The 18,942-nt window shown below is 47.1% G+C and overlaps 1 protein-coding gene across 1 annotated transcript in view; it reads right to left on the bottom strand.

The window, feature by feature from the left end:
* Positions 1-12,824: 12,824 nt before the first annotated feature.
* SLC2A1 (solute carrier family 2 member 1) overlaps positions 12,825-18,942 on the bottom strand; it is a 28,441-nt gene continuing 22,323 nt past the window's right edge. The window contains exons 3-10 of the mRNA XM_042996839.1: positions 18,040-18,200; positions 17,651-17,891; positions 16,879-17,041; positions 16,597-16,784; positions 16,248-16,352; positions 15,689-15,790; positions 14,315-14,518; positions 12,825-13,921 (exon numbers count right to left, since the gene is read on the bottom strand). Coding sequence (XP_042852773.1) covers positions 13,721-13,921; positions 14,315-14,518; positions 15,689-15,790; positions 16,248-16,352; positions 16,597-16,784; positions 16,879-17,041; positions 17,651-17,891; positions 18,040-18,200 — 1,365 coding nt within the window. The 3' untranslated portion in view covers positions 12,825-13,720. The remainder of the gene's footprint in view (positions 13,922-14,314; positions 14,519-15,688; positions 15,791-16,247; positions 16,353-16,596; positions 16,785-16,878; positions 17,042-17,650; positions 17,892-18,039; positions 18,201-18,942) is intronic.

An 18,942-nucleotide genomic window follows, 5' to 3' on the forward strand; every position in this document is an offset into this window, starting at 1 on the left:
CCTCCTAAAAAATGAGAAAACTTCCTTTTTAAAACAACAAAAAAAGTATCTATAGCAACATCTCTATCAAAACTCATACTCGGAAGTATCATTATGCTTCTAAACTTTAGAAGCATTTCCTTTCACATTGGTAACTAAGCAGGCCAATAAGATGGGGTACTTCTATCACCATTAATGCTCAATATGATAATGGAGGTGCTGACCAATACAATAAGACCAGAAAATGAAGGCAGATGTATAAGGATTGGAAAGGAAGAGATTTAACTGCAGATTATCTCACCATTTGCATAAAAAATAAGAATAACTAACATTTACTGAGCACTTAATATGTGCAGGTTCTGTTCAGTAAGCATTACATGTATAATGCCATTTAATCCTACTTTTTAAAAAACCCTAGGAGGTGGTCACAGTTATTGTCCCCATCTTACAGCTGGTGACACTAGGGCAGAGAAGGTAAGAAATTGACTTAAGACAACTAAGCAGTCTAATCCTAGGGCCTTAAGTTTTAACCACATTCTATATTATAACTTTACTGTCATTGATGCAACCTGCTTCAGCAAAGAGAGGAGTGAGAAGATCTGATGTAAGAAAATTAACGTGTCTTTAGAGCTGGAGGAGAAGGCATAAGAATGGTTCTCAACTTTGCATATTAGAATCACTTGGGAAGCTTTCTGAAAAACCCAAATGCCCACACTGCCCCAGACCGATTACATCGCAATCCTGGAAGAAGGGTGGAAAGGCCTCAGTTTCTAAAAAACAACATAATTAAAAGTGCTCTTAAGAGCACTCAAGGATTCACTCAAATTGTGATAGAAGTTTCCTTTCTTGCAACCTGGGTGAAGTTGCAAACTTCAGTCAGATGAATTATAGAAGAGTGTAATTTGAACCCAGGAGAAGGGAATAGACAAGAAGTCCCCTGTAGTTACGGTGACTATAAGAAGGGGTCACTGCATCCACAGGTGGCTCAGGTAGAATCACCTTGGAAGCCTGCAGAGCTCAGGTCCTGCTTCCCAGTGTTGAATCTCTTGCTGATAATGACCTCACTGTGTTAATAAATTGTCAACCCAATAGCCTCTGCTTGTTTAAGATGTCAACTTCAGCCTTGCTGAGAAGGTAACTATATCAGAGCCATGAACTGTTGAGCTGGTCACCTCAAGGTGGCCTCCCCTAGATGGTAACTCTATCATGGTTGTGAATTGCTGACCCAGTAATGTGATCTCCCTGGAGATGCTAGAACTTCTTTCTTAGTGATTAAGTAGCTTTCAACCCTGAAAAGGCTTAAAGTTAAATATAGTGATGATAGAGGCACCTGGGTGGTTCAGTTGGTTAAGTGCCTGACTATTGATTTCGGCTCAGGTCATGATCTCACTGTTTTGTGAGTTCAAGCCCTGCGTTGGCTCCCCAGTGACAGTATGGAGCCTGCTTGGAATTCTCCATCTCCCTTTCTGCCCTTCCCCTGCTCACATACCTGTATGCACTCTCTCTCTCAAAATAAACATTAAAAAAATAATAAAAATATAGAGATGATAAATCAAATCTATCATATTCATACTTTTGTGTTTAAAATATACGTCTGTGTTGTAATTTTGAATAATAATAATATAATTCGTCATATTGACGAATCTGGTAGATTAGTCTGTGAGGTGTAAGAAAATGTAATTAAGTTTGGAAATAGTATTGGAATACCTCACAATTAGATCTACTAGATTTGTGTTACATGTACATATATAAAACAAATTTTTGTCAACTACTTGGGAAAGATTTGCTCATTAGGGATGGTAACTAAATGAAAATAGAATATATGAGATCTATAAATTTAGTTCAAAATGCTTAATGGGGGGGCACCTGGCTGGCTCAGTTGGTAGAGCATGTGACTCTTGATCTTGGGGTTGTGGATTTGAGCCCCAAATTGGGTGTAGAGAATATTTAAAAATAAAATCTGTAAAAAAAAAAAAATGTTAAAGGAATTACATTTTATAAGTTTTAAAAATGGGATTAATTTTTTTTTTAATTTTTTTAACGTTTATTTATTTTTGAGACAGAGAGAGACAGAGCATGAACGCGGGAGGGTCAGAGAGAGGGAGACACAGAATCTGAAACAGGCTCCCGGCTCTGAGCTGTCAGCACAGAGCCCGACGCGGGGCTTGAACTCACTGACCGCGAGATCATGACTTGAGCCGAAGTCCGTCGCTTAACCGACTGAGCCACCCAGGCACCCCTAATTTTTTAAGAGTTTAGATTTTTCTGCCTGTTACTTGAACAATATTAAAAGATCCCCTTAAACCTAATTAATATTTGTATATAAGTATACAAAACTTACAAATAGAATAGTATAGCTGTAAATTAAACATTTAAAGCTTAAATAAGACCGAAGTTTTGAATTTGTAAATGAATAAAGTTAATATTAACATAAAACCAAAGATGCTATAAACAGTTTTTTCTGTTCACAAAAATCCGTCCTCAGACATGAAAAAAAAACCACACTGATGCTATTATTATCTGGATTTAACCAGTGAAGAAGCTGAAGCTCAGAAAGGTTAAGACAGCAATCAACTCTATGCATGTCTGGCTCTAAAGCCTGGGCTTTTTTTTTTTTTTTTTTAATTTTTTAAATGTCTATTTTTGAGAGAGAGAGAGAGAGAGAGAGAGAGCAAGTGGGGGAGGGGTAGAGAGAGAGACACACACACACAGAATCCAAAGCAGGCTCCAGGCTCCGAGCTGTCAGCACAGAGCCCGATGCAGGGCTTGAACTCACAGACCATGAGATCATTACCTGAGCCTAAGTTGGACGCTTAACCGAGTGAGCCCCCCAGGCACCCCTAAAGCCTGTGCTTCTTAACCAGTTTACATGTGGCTTCCATGACTGACCAACCCCCTAAAAAGTCAGGTGACTTTGGATCAATTAAATAAAATCTTTTGAAGTGACTTAATGTTTGCTTACATGCATTATAGATTGACTTTACAGCAAAGCAGGCAATTTTAGCTCAAGGAAAGAGAATTTATTGGCTTATATAACTGAAAAGTCCAGCTTCTGACAGGGTTGCTAGAGACTCCAATCCTGCTTCTTTCTGCCCATCTATCTATATTAGCTCCATTTAGAGACAGGCTTTCTTTCCCCTTTTGGTGCCAGATGACTGGACCTTTCCTCTGGGCTCAAGTACAGCTAAAAAACATGTGACTGCCTCTCCCAAATGTCCCCCTCAAGGAGTCATTGCATCTCATTAACTCTGGGTAGCTTATGGGTCTATTCACGAACCAATCACTGTGTCTGGGAAATGTGATGCTTTAATTGGCCATGCCTGTGATTGACCCCAGAATTTGAGGTAGAGTCAACTCCATCACAAACACAACAGGTTTGAAGTAGGGATTGTGCAGTGTGTGTGGGACAGTATCAGATGGACCAACATATGCATTGTGGACATCCCAGAAGGAGGAGAGAAAAAGAAAGGGACAGAGAGAATATCTGAAGAAACAATGCTGAAAACTTCCCAAATCTGATGAAAGATATGAATATAAACACCTAAGAAGCTCCATTAACTCCAAGTAAGATGAACTCAAAGAGACTCACATTGAGACACATTATGATCAAACTTGGAAAAGAAAGACAAAGAGAGAATCATAAAAGCAGCAAGAGAGAAATCATCAAACACAAGGGATCCTCAATAAGATCATAAGCAAATTTCTTATCAGAAACTTTGGAGGCCGGAAGGCAGCGAACCAACGTATTCAGTGTTCAAAGAACAAAAACTGCCAGCTAGAATCTATATGTGACAAAAATGTCTTCAAAAGGGAAGGAGAAATTAAGGCATTTTCTGATAAACAAAAGCTGAAGGAATTTGTGGCCACTCGATCTGATCTGCAAGAAATGCTCAAGGGAGTCTGGAGAGGTGAAATTAAAGGACACTAGACAGTGACTTGAAGCTATATACAGAAATAGAAATCTCAATAGAAGTAAATACATGGTAACTACAAAAGCTAGTATTATTGTAACAGTGGTTTGTAACTTTTCTGCACTTGGTGTTTTCTACTTGAGTAAAGGGAATAATATTTTAAAGGAAAAAAAAACCCTCATTATTGGTTTAAAACGTGTTATGTGTTATCATAACTTTGGTTTATAACTCCAAATTTGGTTTTTGACATAATTTAAGAGACTAATTAATTTAATTTTTTTTAATGTTTGTTTCTGAGAGAGAGAGAGAGAGAGACAGAGTGTGAGTGGGGGAGGGGCAGAGAGAGGGAGAGGGAGACACAGAATGTGAAGAGGCTCCAGGCTCTGAGCTGTCAGCACAGAGCCTGATGCGGGGCTTGAACTCACCAACTGCGAGATCATGACCTGAGCTGAAGTCAGACGCTTAACCAACTGAGCTACCCAGGTGCCCCAGGAAACTAATGAATTTAAATGAATTATTAGTTTATGTTTTGAGGCACACGATGTATAAAGATGTAGTTTTGCAGCATCAACAACCAAAAGGGTGGGGACAGAACTGAAAAGGAATAGGTTTTGTTTTGTTTTGTTTTTTAAGAATGTGTATTTATTTACTTTGAGAGACAGAGAGCTTGAGCAGGGGAGGGGCAGAGAGGGAGGGAGAGAGAGAATCCCAAGCAGGCTCTGCACTGTCAGCACAGAGCCTGATACAGGGCTCAAACTCACAAAGCATGAGGTTATGACCTGAGCCAAAATCAAGAGTTGGACACTTACCCAACTGAGCCACCCCGGCTCCCCAAGGAACAGATTTTTTGTATCTTATTGAGGTTAAACTCTTATAAATTCAAATTAGAGTGGTATAACTTTAGGATGTTAAGTGCAATCCCCATGTAATCACAAAGAAAACAGCCACAGAAAAATCACAAACAAAAGGAAAAGAGAAAGGAATTTAAACATTTTACTACAAAACAAAAACAAAAACAAAACAAAAAACTAAACACAAAAGAAGATAGTAATGCAGAAAACATGAGACAAAAAAAGCTATGGGGTATATAGAAAATAAATAGCAAAATGACACAAGTAAATCCGTCTTTATTAGTAATTACATGTAAATGGGTTAAATTCTCCAATCAAAAGACAGACTGGCAGGATGGATCCAACTAGATGCTGTCTACCAAAGACTCACTTTATTTATTTATTTTTTTGGGGGGGGGTTATTTATTGGGGCACCTGGGTGGCTCAGTTGGTTAAGCAACGGGGTCTTGATTTCGGTTCAGGTCATGATCTCACAGTTTGTGAGATTGAGCCCCGGGGCAGGGTCTGTGCTGACAGCACAAAGCCTGTTTGGGATTCTCCCTTTCTCTCTCTCTCTCTCTCTCTCTCTCTCTCTCTCTCTCTCTCTCTCTCTCTCTCTCTCCGCCCCACCCCCACTCACTTCCAGGAGCTCTTTCTCTCTGTCTCTCTCTCAAAATAAATAAATAAACATTTTATTAAGTTTATTTATTTTGAGAGAGAGACAGAGAGCATGCACATACATGCATGAGTAGGGGAAGGGACAGAGAGAGATAGAGAAAGAGAGAGAGAAAATCCTAAGCAGGCTCTACACTGTCAGCACAGAGTCCGGTGCAGGGCTCAATCTCACAACATATGAGATCATGACCTGATCCGAAATCAAGAGCTGGATGCTTAGCTGACTGAGCCACCCAGGTGCCCCCAAAGACTCACTTTAGATCCAAAGACAGATTGAAAGTGAAAAGATACAAGTATGTAGTCCATACAAATAGTAACCAAAGGGGAGTAAAGATAGCTCTCCTAATATCAGCAAAATAGACTTTAAAACAAAAAAGTTTACAGATTACTAGGGGCATGAGCAGGAGGTAAGCATGTTAGAAAAAGCAGGCCATAGAGTACAGAGCCTTAAATGACAGGTTGGGTATTCTTTCTGCAATGTGCAGTCAACAAGGCTATCCAGGAGTAAGGACTGATAATCCCAGATCTGAGTGAGAAGAACTGAAACAGTGAAGAGTATGGAGGAAGTGAACTTGGTTGAGGAGGTATTTCAGTTTACTCAGAGAACAATAAATGTTTTCCCATAAATGACTTGGCTTGAAATATCCCTTATTGAGCTAGCCTCTGAAGATACATCCTAAAGAGTCAGATGTGATTTTTGAAAGTATAAAATGAAAGACTAAAGCCTGCCTGAGCTCCAGCACCTATCACCCAAAGAATAAAAGAACAATTTTATAGATTTTTGGCCCAGTTGCTTTGGATCTATGTGGTTTTTAACAAATCCAGCATAAGTTGGCTATATAATAATAGTTATTATAGTAACCATTTAATGAACACTTGCTGTGACAAGGTACTGTAAGTCTCTTCTCATCCAATACTCACAATGACCCTGTGATGATATACGTTCAGTTATTCTCTTTTCATACTTGAAAAAACTGAGTCTAAGAGCAGCCACAGAATCAATATGCAGCATTACTTAAAGTTCTGTGCTTCCTATTTCAAAATCATGTTCTCAGCCACCACACTTCACATACATAAGCAGTTGCACTTGGCGAACAGCATATGGCACTGCCCCCGGGATTATGGGCTCACAAAAGAACTGCTTGACTTTTCTTTTTTAATGTTTTATTTATTTTTGAGGGGGGGGAGGGGTAGAGAGAGAAGGGGACAAAAGATCTGAAACGGTGAGCCCATGTGGGGCTTGAACTCATGAACGGAGAGATCATGACCTGAGCCAAAGTTGGATGCTCAACTGACTGAGCCACCCAAGAGACCCAAGAACTGCTTGACTTCTTTAGGCCTCAATTTGTTCAGCAATAAATGGAAATAAAAAATGCTTCTTTATTGAGCAGGGTGATGGAAGATAAGACCAGTTTTTCCTCTTGATTGGATTTTAGAGGAAGCAGATGGAAATAGGAGGCCAGTTAAGAGGGTGTAGTTACACTGGCACCCAACTGCAGTCACCTCATCTAGACAATGGGCATAATAATAGTAATATCTACCCCCTAGGGGGTTATAAAGATCCAATGTATTAATAGAGGTCATAGATTTAGAACAGTGCTTGAGAAATAGTACTCATTATCTAGACGCCAGCTGCTATTGGTATTAAAGATAGAAACTAGGCCACCAGGGATCCTTGTGGCTGTAAATATATGTAACCTCCAAGCAGACAGAGAAGCCCACACTCACTTTGGCTGCCTCTCAGTTGGCATTTAGCTTGGAGGATTAGCTAGCTATAATCTTGGCTAATAGAAAGAGGAACACAAAGACATGACATGGATGGAGACAGAAAGTGTTGAAAACCTAGTTCCTATTTTTTATCATTTCTCTGGTCAAGCACTACATGAGGAACATACCACTGGGTCTTGTCTAATCCTCACAGATCTCCAAAGTCAGTATTCTTACCTGTGTCCTTTGTCTTAGCTTCCAACTCCCACCTCTGTAAAAAGACAATAAAAAGTGATGAGGAGTTGTGTCTGGGCAATATGCCCCATGAGCCTGTACTCCTGGCCCCTATCTTCATGCTTCTTGAGGATCTGCCACTAAGAACCAGATGTCAAGGCCAGGTGTCAACAAAGCTATGGTGTGGGGGGACTGGGACACACTGTAGATTACATCACAATCTGCACTAAAGCATGTGGAAATAAATGATAAGCTCCAAATACTTTGATATGCCTTGTTTAAAATTAGAGTTTAAACACTAGGCTACAAGTATCAATGATACTTCCTGAGAAACTTTGAGGGCAGCCTATTGGCACAAGCGCTTTTGAAATACAAAACACTAAAAGACCTTCTATCCTCTGCTTAGAAAGAAAGGGGGGGGCGGCGCCTGGGTGGCTCAGTTGGTTAAGCATCTGACTCTTGATTTTGGCTTAGATCATGATCTTGTGATTTGTGAGTTCTAGCCCCATGTCAGGCTCTATAAGTCTGCTTGGGATCCTTTCTCTTCTCCTCCCCAACTTGTGCACATGCGCACGCTCTGTCTCTCAAAATAAATAAATAAAGCTTAAGAAAGAAAGGAAGGAAGGAAGAAAGAGGAAGGGAGGGAGGGAGGAAGGAAGGAAGGAAGAGGAGAGGTAAGAGAATATTTACCTATAAGTTTTTATAAAGTTTAATTAAATCTATCCTTATTCTTTATACTTATTTCTACCAGAGACAGCAATTGAATTCTGAAGCCTCCTTACTAGGAAAGGCAATGAAATTCTTGTAACGGTCAGAGGTTTGTTTTCATAATTATCTTTCATGGGTTGTTGTAACCCTACAACTCTATTTTTATTATAGAAAACTACATATGTAGAAATGTGGAGAATTAATTGTATTGGTCCCCTCAGAGTTGTAAAATATGCCACAGGAGTTTGGATTTGCTCACCAACCCTGTGATAACTAACATGCTGACCATAACCACTGATCATAAATAACAGAAAATATGAAAATTGTGAAGTCTCTTCTTACATTTAAAAACAAAACAAAAAAGTTTTCATATGGTCTAAAGGCCCTGTGTGATATAAACACCCTTTCACATTTCTGACCTCATCTCCTTGTTACCCTGGTCCCAGTTGCCCCAGCCTCCTTGCTAGTCCTCCAACACATGAGCATGGTCTCACCTTTGCACCTTAGAGCTTACTGTACCCTTGACTGACAAGGTTTTTTCCCCTCAGACATGTGTATGATTTGCTTCCTCGCTTCACTCCAGCCTGTACTGAAATATTGCTCCCTCAGGGAAGACTTCAGGTTATCTCGTCTAAAACTGACCTATCTGCACATGCCCTCACAATCCATCAGCCTCTCTCCTAGATTGCCTTTTACCCCACAACACAAATCACCATCTGATACATTTTTATTGATTGCTCACACTCCTGCCCCCCGCCCCCCATTCCAGCCCCAGAATGTAAGCTCCTTGAAAGACTATCTTTCTTATCCCCAGCACTGGAATAATGCCGGACACCCAGTAGTTGGCCAGTAAATGAATGAAGCAAAATGAAAGAAAAAATCTGAGTCCCAAGACAGGAAACAGCTTGCACTGGGAATCCATCACCACGTGGTTTACGAGATGCTGACCGTCAGAGCCAGAGATGACCTTGAGAATGGAAGAGACCCCTGGGAAATCACAGAAATCTCAGGGGTAAGTACCAGACTTTCTGAATAGAGTGGAAGGGAGAATATGGACTAATTCTAACTGATGCCAGCTTTATACATATCTTATTTCATGTTAATATCACTACAGGCGAGGAAACTGAAGATCAGAAAAGGGAACTGATTTCTCCAGGGTTATTCCACCAAGTAACATGTTCTTTCCAAGACACCACACAGCTTAAGAAAAAGCTTGGCAAAGAGTGTATGCTCAGTTAAGTAACAGTTGAAGGAATGAATGGATGCTTTGTAGAGAAAGTGACAGTTAAACGGCCTTATAGAGAGAGCAAAGGCAGACCAGGAGAAAGAAGGAGAATGAACAAAAAGTTTGGGTTAGGTGAGGAGCTGTCCAGGGAACACTGAGCACATCATTGTGGCTGGATCCTAGAGTGCTGAAGGAGTGTGGTGGGAGATAAGGGCTCCAAAGACCAGAATGTGAAAGATCTTCACTACTAAGTTAAGGAATTTGGGCTTTATCATGAGATAGTGGGGAGCATTAAACCCTAGGATAATGTAGTCAGACACTGCTTTAGGAAGGTCATTCTGGGATGCCAATGACAGGGTAACCAAACAGATTTGTTGTAATAGTCCCAGTGAAGGATTATCTCCAAAGCAATCTATTCTCTCTGAACCCCTGAGAGGTTGAGGTTAAAACCTGCCCCAAGTGTTCACACAACAGCCACTAGTTGGCAGCAGTGTCCCAAGGAGCAGCTTCTCCCGGGGCTGTGATGGGATAAACCACCTGGTGGACAACAGGAGTAGGTGGGAAGGCCATCTGCGTGGAGGGAACCCAAAGCCCCTAAGGCAAGGAGTATGTAAAGGTCAAAGGACAGAGTAATCAATGCCTAGAGGATGGTTCAGGTGAGGTGGTGGGGAGGGGGCAGTGGTGAAAGATGAGGCTGCGTGTGAGTGCTAGAAACTGATCCTGAATGGTCTTGAATTTCTGGACTAAGGAAGCTGGGCATTATCCAAAGGGAATTGAGGACCCAGGGAAGGTTTTAAGTAGGAGAGAGACATGACCAGATGTGCATTGTATAAAGATTTGCAAGGGTGCCTGGCTGGCTCAGTCAGTAGAGCGTGAAACTCTTGATCTTGGGGTTGTGAGTTCACGCCCCACATTGGGTGTAGAGATTACTTAAAAATAAAATCAGAAAAGAGAAAGAAAGAAAGATATAGATAGATAGATAGATAGATAGATAGATAGATAGATAGATGATAGATAGATTTGAGAATAAGGGAAGGCAGAAAGCAGAGAGAACAGTGAGGAAGTGCTTCAGTGATCCCTGGAGAGAGATGAGTGGCCCGCAGCCTGCAATAAACAGAATGGGTCAGATCTGTAGGGTGATTTAGGAAATCAAAATCATAGGATGAGAAAGGGGGCACTAAACATACTGAACATTCTTTCCCCCTTATACATACGGTGAATTGTTGGATTTTCTGCCTAAAACTGCCCTGGAAAAAAATCAGATTGTGGAACATCACTGAATCTAAATTCTAGTTCATTTGGTCGCCTGACCAAATTGTGTGGTGAGATCTGAGGCCAAAGGAATGGCTCAGCAGTTGCCTCCCCAGTCTGGTGTTGGGACAGCCAACTCCCATGTAGTTGATGGAGGAAATACACGATGCTGCGGGGTCCAGCGGGTAACCTGATCCAGGTGTCCAGGGAGAGGAGGCTTTTGAGCAGAGGATATCCGACGAAGGAGCTCACAAACTGTCAGCGAACTTAGCTAAGCCCTGGAAAAGAAGGTGGCCGGGAGCACTCTCGTTACCTATTTACTCCTTTTCGTCAGAATGTGTAGCCGTCCCCTTATGGGCGATAGGAATCCCAGGTGGCCTAGGTTCTCCAGGTGCCGGCGCTAAGGTTCAGCGCAAAGGCACCTCCCAGAAGGCAGACTTACAAGACGCTACAGGATCGCCGCCGGAGAAGCCAGGCTGTGATTGGTGGTGGCCTGGGGCCCGCCTCCCCGCCAGCCAACAGTGCGGCCTGATTGGCGGAGGTACCGCGTAGCCCCACCCCTCCCGCGAGGCGACCAAGGGAGCGACCGCCAGAGCAGGTCCTGGAGCACCGCTGGTGGGGTCTGGGGAGGACAGCCTGTCGCCCCGGCCGTGGTGGACGCCAGGAGAAAAGGCGTCGAGGGAACGGAAGCTGTGCCTCCCACAGCATTGTGGGCCACGGCTGGGGCGGGACTGGGCTCCGGGCGCCTGCGCGCACTGCGCACTTTGGGAAATGGCCGGCACCAGGCACATAGGGGCAACCTAGTGCGGGCAGGGAACCAGGGAGGGGGTTCTCGGGCCTTTTCACACCCGGGTCTGGAGCCCTGAGCCGGGGCGGGGCTGGGGTGCTGTGGGCTGTGCCCCGCTTCGGAGCCCGGGGATCGTGGGCGCCAAGGAGCGGCGCGGTCTCTGCACGCCATGGTCTTTGCATCCTCGAGCTTCGGCCCTGGGTACGCCCCTTCCGCCCCAACCCAGCCCTGGTCTGTTAACTTGCATCCAGCGCAGCAGCCGCCGAGTGCCGCCATGAGCTTTTAAGAGCCTGGATGAAACTCACTCCTGGCATTCTGGGCCCCTAACTCTTCTCTTTACACTGCCCCTTCGGGTGCCTCCTCGAAGTTTACAAAGATATCTTGCTTTCAGCGTTAGATTTTTGGAGAGACACAAGGCTTTCTCCATCCCACGCAACCTCTCACGTGGCCTCAACCCTTCGCGCTTTAAGCCTTCAGGCTCAGGCAGGGCATTACTCTGAATCGCACCCCTCATTTGTGAGATGGGGATGGATAGATAACGCCTCAGATTCTTTGTAACTAATAACATACATAGACACTTCCATTTACTAAGTTCCATTTCCCTTCTCACTCCCTCCTCTTGGTGCCAAGGAAATTTTATAGTTTTGCCTGACTGCAGTTATAAAGGCTTCTACCGGCAGATTCCCCTGATTTTCTCCTCTGAGTCTCTAGGGACAAATACCCTTAGTGCTTTATTTCATCAACTATTTTCCAAGCGCCTGCTGTGTGCCAAGCCTGCCTTTAGTGCTTAAGACACAGATGAACCAAATTTGACTTTCTATGACATTGATACAAGGGGAAAATTAGGAGTTGTAGATAAAGGGTGCAAGAGTACAGTGCCATAGGAAAGGAACAGAGGAGGCCCTTGAAATTCCTGGGTGGGAAAGGGGGTGAGAAGTCTTTTGAGAGGCCCCAGTAGCATGTAAGCTGGATCAGAGGGGTCATTTCCTAGTTTAAAGGTTGGAGGAAATCAGCTATGGGGTAGGGGTTGTGTAGTGTAACTGTTAAAAGTAGGGGTTCTAGCATGATTTACTTGGAGGTTTCAGGCACATAACCTCTGAGCCTTTCAAAGGCAGATATGGTACCTATCTCACATTCAAGATAATGTGTATCAAGGCCTGAGCATCAAGGTTAGCACATAGCTGTCATTTTTTGAATACCAACTATCATGTGAAGGAAAATAGGAATGTCTTGGATGCCAAGATATTTAGATTTTCTCTGGGGAATAGGGATTAGACAGATTTTTAAGCAATGGAGGCTCTCCCATCCAAGTACTAACCAGGTACGACCCTGCTTAGCTTCTGGAGATCAGAGGAGCTCAGATGCCTTCAAGGTAGTATGACCCTAGACTAAGCAATAGTGGGTGTTCAGTCCTTGGAAGGGACTGGGTTTCAAGTCACAAAGTTCAAAGTCACTATAGCCATTATTTCGCTCCCATTCCATCTCATTCTCCCTACCCTTAACGCACAAGCATTTCAAAACCATGTTTCTAAAAACCAGCCATTTATATCTGTTTAGGTAAGTTACAGAGGAAGTAAGGTGGTGTATTTACAAGTTGGTTTGTCCAGATAGACTATAACTTAGTGTCTGTATTTAATATTGACAACCAAAAAATATATATAAATATCTTCCATCTATACACAGCAGGGCAGGAGTGTCCATGTCTTCTTGAGCAGTGAGTTCTCAGTCTCCTACGGCCCTCCTCTCATGGTGATCGTCTGGCCCTCAGTGCAAAGGAGACTAGAAGCTGGCAGCCCAGTCTGGCCCTTCCCCTCTCCTCCCTGCACTCCAGTGCTCCCAACTGGTCTCAGGCAAGGCAAGATTACTTTGAGTGGTTGGGCAGGAAGGGATGGGTATGGGCGAACCCTAGTGGAGCCTAACCATTAGGGTAGGGAGATCCAGGCCTCAGAAGAGAGCGGCCACAGCTACCTCTTGGGGTAGAAGCCTCATAGTTCGTTGTTTGATTAGTATGTCCTTGGTCATAGGTCCAGCCCTACAGATTAGCGTGGCGAAGAAGGCAAGTGTCTAGGCAGGACTTGGTCCCCACCTTCAGGTACTGAGCCATTCAGAGTGAAGTCTGGGTGTAGGTACAGGAGACTCTGGCTGATAAAAAAATAATAACAAAATCAGTAATAAAAAAAATTATAAAACCTGTTGCTTGTCTGAATAGATCTGAGCAACAGTCTTGTTTTTGTTAAAATCCTGGAGCCATTAAAGTCCTAATATTCTTCTGGACATCACTGTTGGCTGAAGAAAGGAGCCCCAGGCCCGGCTCTGCTGAAATCCATCAGTTTGAAAGTCTCATCCAGCTGCCTGTGCTCCGAGAGATCCTTGGGGCTGCTGGGAGCAGGCCGGGCTGGTGGTGTGGGGCACCTCACACTTGGGAATCGGCCCCCAGGGGGTGAAACAGCTCCTCGGGTGTCTTGTCACTTTGACCGGCTCCTCCCTGCCGGAAGCCGGAAGCAATCTCATCGAAGGTCCGGCCTTTCGTCTCGGGAACTTTGAAGTAGGTGAAGATGAAGAACAGAACCAGGAGTACGGTGAAGATGATGAAGACATATGGACCACACAGTTGCTGAAAGACACACACACACACACTTGGTTGGAGTACTGATCCTACATCCTGACTGTAGGACCTTGGCTTATAGGACTTGATCTTTGATCTGAAAAAGGGAACAGCTACTCAAGGCCCAGGCATGCTGGGATGATTAAATGAGACTGCCTGCATCTGGCATGTGATGGGCTCCAGGGAGCAGGGTCCCACCGCAGAGCAGAATAGAGACAATTCAAAGCTAAGGAAAGAACCCTGGAATTGAGGTGTTTTTAGCTGTGTGACCTGGGCTTCTGAGCCTCAATTTCCTCCTCAGCAGGATTCCAATGAGAACAGCTGGGAGAGCATTTTGCAGAGCAGCATAGGGTCCTGCATGCAGGAGAGCAATGGTGAGCAGGGACAGTGCAGGGTTCTTACCTCTACATACTGGAAGCACATGCCCACAATGAAATTGGAGGTCCAGTTGGAGAAGCCAGCAACAGCAATCGCAGCTGGGCGAGGACCCTGGCTGAAGAGTTCAGCCACAATGAACCATGGGATAGGGCCAGGGCCCACTTCAAAGAAGGCCACGAAGCCAAAGATGGCCACGATGCTGAGATAGGACATCCAGGGCAGCTGTTCCTGTTGAGGACAACAGAAGGGTGGAAAGTTAGATTAGGTTGTTATGGATCCTCAGAGGAAACCAAAACTGCAGAGGTAGCCCAGGGCAGGGCTAAGAGTCCTAGGCTGGGAGGCAGTCCTGGGGGCTGATCCTGGATTTGCCACATAGCTTAGGTTCCCTCCACTGGGTCTCCGCTTCCTCATCTGAACAAAATGATCTAAGTCCTGCAGGATGGCTGTGAGCTCAAGCCTACCCTCTGGGAATGGTAATGCGGTGTGCACACGGAAGGTGCTAAGAAGAGGTCCCTGTGGTCCCCTGGCTCTAGATGCAGAGCAGTCCGCCTGAAGCAGAATGCTGTGGAAGAGCATTCCTAGGACTAAGTGTTAAACAGTTTGTAAGGTGCCCAGCTCAGGGCCAGCAGAGTAGGCCCAAAGCATGTGGTCCTATATCCTCATTCTCTTCGAGGAGGCCACAGTAGAAAAGGTATAGGCTTTGGGTCTGATCCCAGATCTGCCACACATCACCTGCTGCGTGCTGGACCTCTCAGCTATCACCAGACTTTCTATGCTCTGGTTAAGTTGTAAAATGAGCATACTGTTGCTTCCTTGCCCAGAGGGTAGACAAAGGAGGGTTCGTGCATGTGAAGTGCCTGGCACAGGCACTGTAACAGTGGTTACAGTCACAGGCTCAGGGCCAGTAGACCTGGGGTCGATTCCTGGCTTTGTCCTTTATCTGCTGAGTTACGAACCTCAGCAGGACTAGAATTTCTCACTTGTGAAATGGGAATACTAACTACACCTGGCAGGGGTGAGAACTGAGAAAAGGCATGTTTCCATGTCTTGGTGGTAAGGAGGGGAGTACTTTCTAGGGCTGTTCTGAAGATGAACTAAGGTCACAGTTGAAGACTTTGGAAGACTTAGTACTGGGCAGAACAATTCCTGGGGAAAGGGGCCTTAGGTCCTGGGGCCAGAGGTGCTGTGGTGAGAAAGCACGGAACAGGGAGGAGCCAGTTCAAGACAGGATGTGAGTGGGTAGGAGACAATCTAGGGAGCCAGAACTAGGGAGAAGGCAGCCCCTACCTGGTCTCTGGATGCTTCTGGCCAGACTGGGGCTGACACAGTCACTCGGATCAGAAGCTGTCGTGAGCTTTCCCCCCAACCCCTGCTGTCTCCCAGAGCGGAGCAACTCACCAGCAGTGCCAGCGCGATGGTCATGAGCACAGCACAGCCTGCCATGCCAGCCAGGCCTATGAGGTGCAGGGTCCGCCGGCCAGCTCGTTCCACCACAAACAGCTGTGGGCAGAGACAGAGTCAGTGCCACCCCCTCCTAGTGCCTCTCTGACCACGCCCGCCCCCCATCTAGAGGCTCGTCCCAAGTGTTGAGAAAGCCAAACAGCACTGCCTCCTCCGTGGGGCTCAGCTTAAGGACCACATAGGATCTGAGGGGCAGAGAGCTGACTCCAGGCAGCAGGACAGGGGGTGAGAGCCAGCCCCAGAGAGCCAGACAGCGGAGCATCCTGGCTGTGACTTTGGGCAAGCCGCTGCCCTTCTCTGAGCATCAGTGCCATGGGCTGTTTGATATGAGTAATGAACTTGACAGGTTTGTGAGGATGAGACGACACAGCACTCAGGAAGAACCTGACACACTGCTTGGCTTGCAGTAAATGCTGCCGTTCGGTCACAAGGCCCTGAGGCCACCCTGAGCTGGACCCTGGCAGCTGACCGGTGGTGGGCAATGACGCAGACTCACCGACACGACAGTGAAGGCTGTGTTGACGATGCCGGAGCCAATGGTGGCATACACAGGCTGCTGCACCCCCGCCTTCTCGAAGATACTTGTGGAGTAATAGAAAACCTAAGGGACAGAGAGTTTGTTGGGACTTGGCCAGGTGCCGTGGCTCTTTCCCCACCTCCGTCGCTGTGGGTGTGGGACACGGGTGAGTGTAGAATGAAGGGGACATGTCTGGGTTTTGGTTCTGAAGGAAAGCTGCTCCATTGGAAGGGGCTTGTCCGTTTTAAGTTTGGGATCTGTTCACAGCACACACTTGACCACGGGATTTGGCTGGGCCCAAAGGAAAGGGTGGGTGAGGGGCACTCACAGCGTTGATGCCCGACAGCTGCTGGGACAGCTGCAGGACCACGGCGATGAGGATGGGCTGGCGGTAGGCGGGCGAGCGGAACAGCTCCAGGATGGTGACCTTCTTCTCCCGCATCATCTGCCGACTCTCCTCCTTCATCTCCTGCAGGTCGCGGGTCACGTCAGCCGTCCCGCGCAGCTTCTTCAGCACTGGGGGGACCGGAGGGAAGGTGGGGGTGGCTCAGAGCAGGAAGGAGGCCGGGGCGGGAGGGGGGCTGGGGGGAAGGCAGGGCCCCGCCCGTACCGCTCTTGGCCCGGTTCTCCTCGTTGCGGTTGATGAGCAGGAAGCGGGGGCTCTCGGGGCAGAAGGGCAGCAGGACGCACTGCAGCAGCGCCGGGACGAAGATGACGCTCAACAGCAGGGGCCACAGCTCCTCGCTGCCCATGATGGAGTCCAAGCCAAACACCTGCGGGCAGCAGGGGTGGGGAAAACCGCCCTGAGCGCCCTAGCCCCGCCCCCACACGGGCCCCGCCCCCCCCAGTGGCCTCCGTGGTGTCAGCGGCCGCTTTACCCCAGTGTCCTCATTTGTCACATGAAGAAAGGAGGACCGACCTCACAGCATAAGTGGGAGGACAAATGGCACACGGCATAGGGGCTGTCACTCTGCAGCGGGACAACTTTGGGGAGGGGAAAGGGAAAGCCTTCTAGAGAGAGGGTAATGTATACAAGGAAGGCCTCAAGGCCTGCAGGCAGCAGAGAACCTGGCATGTGGAGGTCCCAGGGGGCTTCCCTGTGGCTGGCTCCCCAGGGGAAGGACAGGTCACGAGGCTGGGACCAGAAGGGTCAAATCATCTGGGACTTGCGCTCACACCAGGGAGGCCTTGGCGGAACTGTGAGTGACAGAGTGCTCTCTGGGGCCTGTGCCTACTAGGGTGTGTGCACGAGGCTATCCCTTGCTGCAGGGCTGTGGAAGGCTGGGTGACAACTCTGATCAGGGTGTCATCTGAACACAGGAGAGCCACCAAAGCTGTGGGGTGAGGGCAGTGCTGGGCAAGGAGACCCAGCCCCAGCTTACCTGGGCGATGAGGATGCCAACAACGATGCCCAGCTGGTGCAGGGTGCCCAGGGCCCCACGGAGGGCCGTAGGGGACACCTCCCCCACATACATGGGGACGAAGCCTGTGGTCAGGCCACAGTACACACCGATGATGAAGCGGCCCAGGATCAGCATCTCAAAGGACTTGGCCAGTTTCGAGAAGCCCATGAGCATAGAGGACAGGACGGCCAGCAGGTTTATTATCAGCATTGAGTTCCGTCTGGGGGTGGGGTCACAGGTCAGGTGGGTGCCTGGATCTCCCCAGATTCCCAGGGGCTAGGTCATAGGCAACACCCTGAACAGGCAGGGAAGTCTCCCCCACTCCCATCTGGGATGCCCTGGCCAGGGCCAGGACCCCTTCTGCTCACCGGCCAAAGCGGTTAACAAAAAGGCCCACAGAGAAGGAGCCAATCATGCCTCCTACAGAGAAGATGGCCACGGAGAGGGACCACAGCGTGGTGAGCGTGGTAGGCAAGATGCTCTCCCCATAGCGGTGGATCCAAGTCTGGTTGTAGAACTCTTCAATCACCTGCAGTGGGGGAAGCAGCCTGTTGAGTCGGCCGGGACCCAGCCTCCTTTTCCCCTTGCACTGCACTGCCCCCTCAAAGAGGGCCCAGCACCCGGCCAGACCCCAAACTCACTGCATGTCATTGAGCCAAGTCCCTCCCTTTTGTGGGCCTTAGTTTCCCCAGGTGAGAAACAAGGGGATGGGCTCCATCTCCAGAGTGGCACCAGCTCTCCTGCTTCCCCCAGGTGTGATTTCCAGTGCTCTATGGTTTCATCTGTTCCACAGAACTTGCTGGAGTGGACAGCAAATGACCAATGGTGGAACTTCAGGCACAGAGCAGAGAGAGGTTCAGGGAGAAAGTGCTTCTTCCCACTTGCCCCTTTTCTCTTCAAAGTGCCTAAGGTGCTAGGCCCTGGCCACCTGGGCCCTGTCCCCAAACCCCTGCTGGGAAGGAAATACAGCTGGACAGATGGTTCCACATTCCAGACGCTCTGGGATGAAGGGAAGGCTCATGGACTTCACGCTCAGGGCCTGTTGTGACCAACCTGCACATAAGACATGCTCCAGAGACTTGTGCAAATTGTTTTCTGACCCCCAGGCCCAGCTATTTGTGGGAGTTACACCCTGAAGGACCCATGGCCTCCTCCCCTCTCCAGGGTGCCGAGCTGGGAGGCATGGGGAAAGCTAAGGACAAGGAAGCAGTTCCAGGAACTGGAAACACCTGTCCTAGAGGCCTGCCCACTACCCCCGCCCCCGCCCAATG

The sequence above is a fragment of the Panthera tigris genome, chromosome C1 (assembly GCF_018350195.1).
Source record: "Panthera tigris isolate Pti1 chromosome C1, P.tigris_Pti1_mat1.1, whole genome shotgun sequence".
In the NCBI taxonomy this organism is placed as follows: domain Eukaryota; kingdom Metazoa; phylum Chordata; class Mammalia; order Carnivora; family Felidae; genus Panthera; species Panthera tigris.